Genomic DNA, 5,000 nt, shown 5'->3' with positions numbered 1-5,000 from the left:
ACACACACACATATATGTTACATGTATATATATATATATATATATATATATATATATATATATATATATATATATATATATATATATATATATATATATATTTATGTATATATATATAATATATATATATATATTTATATATATATATATATATATATATATTTATATATATATGTATATATTATATATATATATATATATATATATATATATATATATATATATTATACATATACACATATATATACATAAATACATAGGTGTGTGTGTGTGTGTGTATTGTATTTTAATATATATATATATATATATATGTATATATTTATATATATATATATATATATATGTATATATATATGTATATATATATGTATATATATATATATATGTATATATGTATATATATATGTATATATATATATATATATATATGTATATATATATATATACATATATATATATATCTATATATATATATATATATGTATATATATATATATATATATATATATATATATAATATATATATATAAATATATATATATATATATATATATATATATATATATATATATATATATATATATATATATATATATATATAAACAGCAAGCAATGGATTGGGGGGGGGGGGGAGCACTTCAGAGAATCCAAATCAATATCTATTTTAATCTTAGTGAAAGAAAATACAATTTTCTTTTGCTATGTTATGATTTTTTTTTCTTTTTTTTGCTGACATTTCCACTGTGCAAAAGTATCAAACTAATATTTACATTGGATCTCTGAGGTTTTGTATTTTTCACATGATCAACAAAACAATAGTCCTATAATCTATATTTTTCTAGATGAGGGTGTAGAAGATTTAAGTACCAAGTGAAAGTAATCCTAAGCAAGGTCTACATAATAAGTATAGACCTTGATCTTAAGGGTATCAGGAACACTGGAGATTGGCCACATTCACTGGAGAATATCAATAATTACTCTAACAAATCCTATTGTGGGATCAACTTGAAATTCTATTAGACTCAGTTAATTTAATTTAGTGTTACAGGACTGTCCTTTATTTTTCTGTAGCTTTATCCTAATATATTACCTAGTAATATTACATGATAATAACTGAAGGCACCACAATTCACCTGTCCTTTCTTTAATATTTCAAGAATAAAGATGCCTTTTCAATCTTAGCATCGGAATATGTATATCTTGTAAAGCATCCATCGATTCCCATGACTGACTCATCTGTTTATAGAAACTTAGGAGGAAATCCTTTTCTTATTTCCATTTTTCACTATAAAATCTTACTCTTTTATCATAAAAAAACAGATTTTAAAGCACTTTTCATGTATCAAAATCTATTATGATGATTATCTCTTAAGGATGTTATTAGATTCTGGTTGTGTTATCTCGAGATAACAACTTATTTTTCATCTTGCAGTATGATTCTTTATGAAGTGCTTATCAGTTTTTTTTGTAAATAAAATGCCGAAGGTACATAAATAAAACGATATCACCCAAATATGAACAATAGTCTTTCTTTTAGTACATGTTTTATTTTGAACAATGTGCATATTATACAGATGTGCTCTGTCCTGCTGTATGTGTTCAACAAAATAAGAACAAAATTCACAAAGGGTACAGCATATGAGTTTTTCACATCCCAATATTTTATACTGCTTTAGCTAAAATGAAAGCCATAAGTAAAGTGGTAGTTTTGAGACAGTATCTGTCAAAAACACAACCTTACCTATAAAACTGATGGAAGTACATCTCAGGCTACTTGAAGCTAAAAAAAGCAAGCCATCTGCATAACAATTAAATATTACCATTATACAAAAAGTAGTGTAAAAAAAAATGAATAATATACAGCAAGTGAGTGTATTACATAGGCAACTCATATCCACCCTACAATAATATGAGAACAATCAGTCGCAAAATTTAAAGCTTTGATCTCTATCCTCGAGAGGAATGGAATCATACTGCAACTTTTTTCTTAGGTTTGATAAGATGGTGATAGTTGGGAAGGATCTTCATCAGGAAGTCCAATTGAAGACCCTGAGGCTGAAAGGCAAAGGCAGAAATATTTTCATGAATTGTTGAATAATGTCATTATTAAAAGAAGGAACAAATAAGAAAAATCAAATGTATGCAATATCTGTTCCTTCTACATGTCCCAAATCTTCTAACAATGTCAAAAGTTTTATATATAGCTACAATGAAAGTTAAAAGCAAAACTTACTGCAGGTTTCTCAGACTGGTTTCGTCTATGCAGCTCGTCACCATAAATCACTGTATTCTCAGAAACCACCTGCGGGCATGTGATTGAACACAGAGATCCTATGACGCATCCTCGTGTCAGCTCTACTCCTGCACCAACATGACCTTTAAGAAGATAAAAAAAAAAAACAATTCTTCTAATTTTCTCTATCATCTCACATTCTAATTATAGTCAAAAAACATAATTTTCATAATCAGTAAACAAAAAATCATATTTCCAATGGTTAGAAAATAAAAATGTTTATAGCTCAGCTCTGTGTTAGACTGCTAACTTTGCAATTGCAAGGTCCCACTTTAATAACTAGCCAGCATCTCTCACCCAACTTAGTGCAAGTTAGCACTGGCATCAGTTAATGGGGACAAAAAGTAACCAGCCACCTTATCATCCTACAGATATGTTTGATACATCCACTTGGATGTAGGGCCAAATTTGATATACTCCCTGAATTCTAATCAAATTCATCTGATAGAAGTGATAATCAAAAAGCAAATCTTATCTGAATTATGTTGACTTGTGAATATTGGTAAAGTAGGTTAAATTCTGCCCTACTAGCTCTACCAAAAAAACATATATATCTTTCCTTAACAATCAACAGGGAAAAAGAAAAGTGATTTATTCAAGTCCATCTTTAAATGCAAAAATACAGCTTATCTACAGACACTCCAAACTTGGAGGGTATAGAATTAAGAGGGAAAATGTATCAATGGTTGATTACTCATGTCTTTAAAGTTTCAAATACTTACTCTTAGCTTCTAAAACATTGTTGTCTCCTACTTTAGTTGCCTGGCAATAGCTATCGACCTCAAATACATTACTGTTGCCAATGACCATAACCTGTGGTTCTTCTCCAGGCTCAGTACCTTCCGGCAACCTGCAATGAAGGGAATAGAATTTCAAACATTTCAGGTGGTACAGTACCATATATTGGAAACTTAGTAACTGTAAAGTCAACTCAAATGTAGCTATGTTTCTACACGTATATAGAAAACATATATAACCAATCAGTAAAATTAAAGGTAGGTGAGGAAAGTACAATTATATACTGCACAGTAGAGTACATTATATCACCATCACATAAAATATCCACTATTTTCAATACTAACCTGTTAATTATTTGCGCTTGCTCCTCTATCAAGTTGCCTTCACCAATGATAATAGGTCCAGCTTCTGCTATAATACGTGCCTTTGGATGGATGACCGTGCGAGCCCCTATGGTTATTTCTCCCTGGTAGTCTGCCTCAAGACATACGACTGCTCCTGGTGTCACCTTGACACTGAGGAATAATTAGAAAAATTAGTGATGTTTTGCATGAGAGAGAGAGAGAGAGAGAGAGAGAGAGAGAGAGAAAAAAGTTGGTATTTTTCATCTGAAATAACTCTAAGATACAGTTGATTTTTTTTCTTTAAATCCAAATGTTATTTCATGAGACTATAATTTACAAGAAATACCTATTGCATATAATATTAAAGTTCAAGCTTTTCTTTCTTTCATCTAACTAATAATATGAGTCAAGGCCAACCTTCACATTATCCAAATTTGACATATCTTAAAACTAGTTCCAATGTATGTGCTGTCACCCCAATATAATATATAAACAAATCGACATAAAACTAAACAAATATATATACTTTATATATATACATATATATATATATATATATATATATATATATATATATATATATACATATATATATATATATATATATATATATATATATATATATACGTATATATATATATATATATATATATATATATATATACATATATATATATATATATATATATATATATATATATTTTTTTTTTTTTTTTTTATCCATAATAGAATACATACACACATCAATTCAACCACTGTGGTAATATGAGAAAAATAACTACCCAGACTTTGTAATAACACCTCTGTGAAAAAAAAATATATGTTGCACTACCACAAGCTGAAAGGCTTATGATATCACTTCTACAATACCTCCTATAATATAAAAGCTGTATTGGCTATTATGATGATATTTAAAAAAATCATATAGCATATGCATAAAATACTAATTAAATACTTTAAATATTTTAAAATATTGTGTACTTCTTATATAATGCCTACAGAACAAATTTCTATTTATATAGAATCTAACTCTAATAGCCAGTAAAATATAATTAGGAAATCTTTCATGGTATCAGAATTTGTTTTTGGATATTTTGAAATATATTTAAGTCTTCCTGGAACAAAAAATGTTGAATTTTATAAAGAACTAACAGAAACATCCAATTACATATTGCATGTATTCTTTAAAAATATCATCTTTTGAAAATAATGGCAAATGTACAAAATATAGTCATATTCTCAAATACTGCAACAATGAATACTAATGGACTCCTACGATCCTCTATTACTCATATATATGTATCTTAATGTCCAGAAAAAACCCTATACCTCATAATCTGATCCCCGATAAGAGGGACCGTGACTCTATAAATGGAATAATTACTGCAAACATCCTCTATATATAAATGGCTGGATGAATCAAAGGACAAATAACGTGGATATTTGTCTTCCAGGGCTTTTGCATTCTCCAGGAGTCTTGCAGGGAACAAGAGCCCTCTGTAGTCAATGATCATAATACAAACTTTACTTTTTCTAATGCAATTTGTATTGATGCTGTTATCATTTCTGACATTATAATCATTGTAATGTTATTATCAATACCAATAGATATATAAATCAAAATA

General features: G+C 27.8%; 2 protein-coding genes across 3 annotated transcripts in view; one reads left to right on the top strand and one right to left on the bottom strand.

Annotated features, from left to right (window-relative positions):
• Positions 1-5,000, top strand: part of LOC113811920 (epidermal growth factor receptor kinase substrate 8) — a 533,483-nt gene that overhangs the window by 229,809 nt on the left and 298,674 nt on the right. The gene's annotated exons all lie outside the window — the stretch shown is intronic.
• DCTN6-p27 (dynactin subunit 6) overlaps positions 1,528-5,000 on the bottom strand; it is a 4,294-nt gene continuing 821 nt past the window's right edge. Inside the window, exons 2-5 of the mRNA XM_070123098.1 lie at positions 3,376-3,546; positions 3,016-3,143; positions 2,234-2,376; positions 1,528-2,055 (exon numbers count right to left, since the gene is read on the bottom strand). Coding sequence (XP_069979199.1) covers positions 1,969-2,055; positions 2,234-2,376; positions 3,016-3,143; positions 3,376-3,546 — 529 coding nt within the window. The 3' untranslated portion in view covers positions 1,528-1,968. The remainder of the gene's footprint in view (positions 2,056-2,233; positions 2,377-3,015; positions 3,144-3,375; positions 3,547-5,000) is intronic.

This window comes from Penaeus vannamei, chromosome 6, assembly GCF_042767895.1.
Source record: "Penaeus vannamei isolate JL-2024 chromosome 6, ASM4276789v1, whole genome shotgun sequence".
Classification (NCBI taxonomy): Eukaryota; Metazoa; Arthropoda; class Malacostraca; order Decapoda; family Penaeidae; genus Penaeus; species Penaeus vannamei.
Note: the sequence above shows the minus strand (reverse complement) of the source record. Positions and strands in the feature narration are given on the sequence as shown.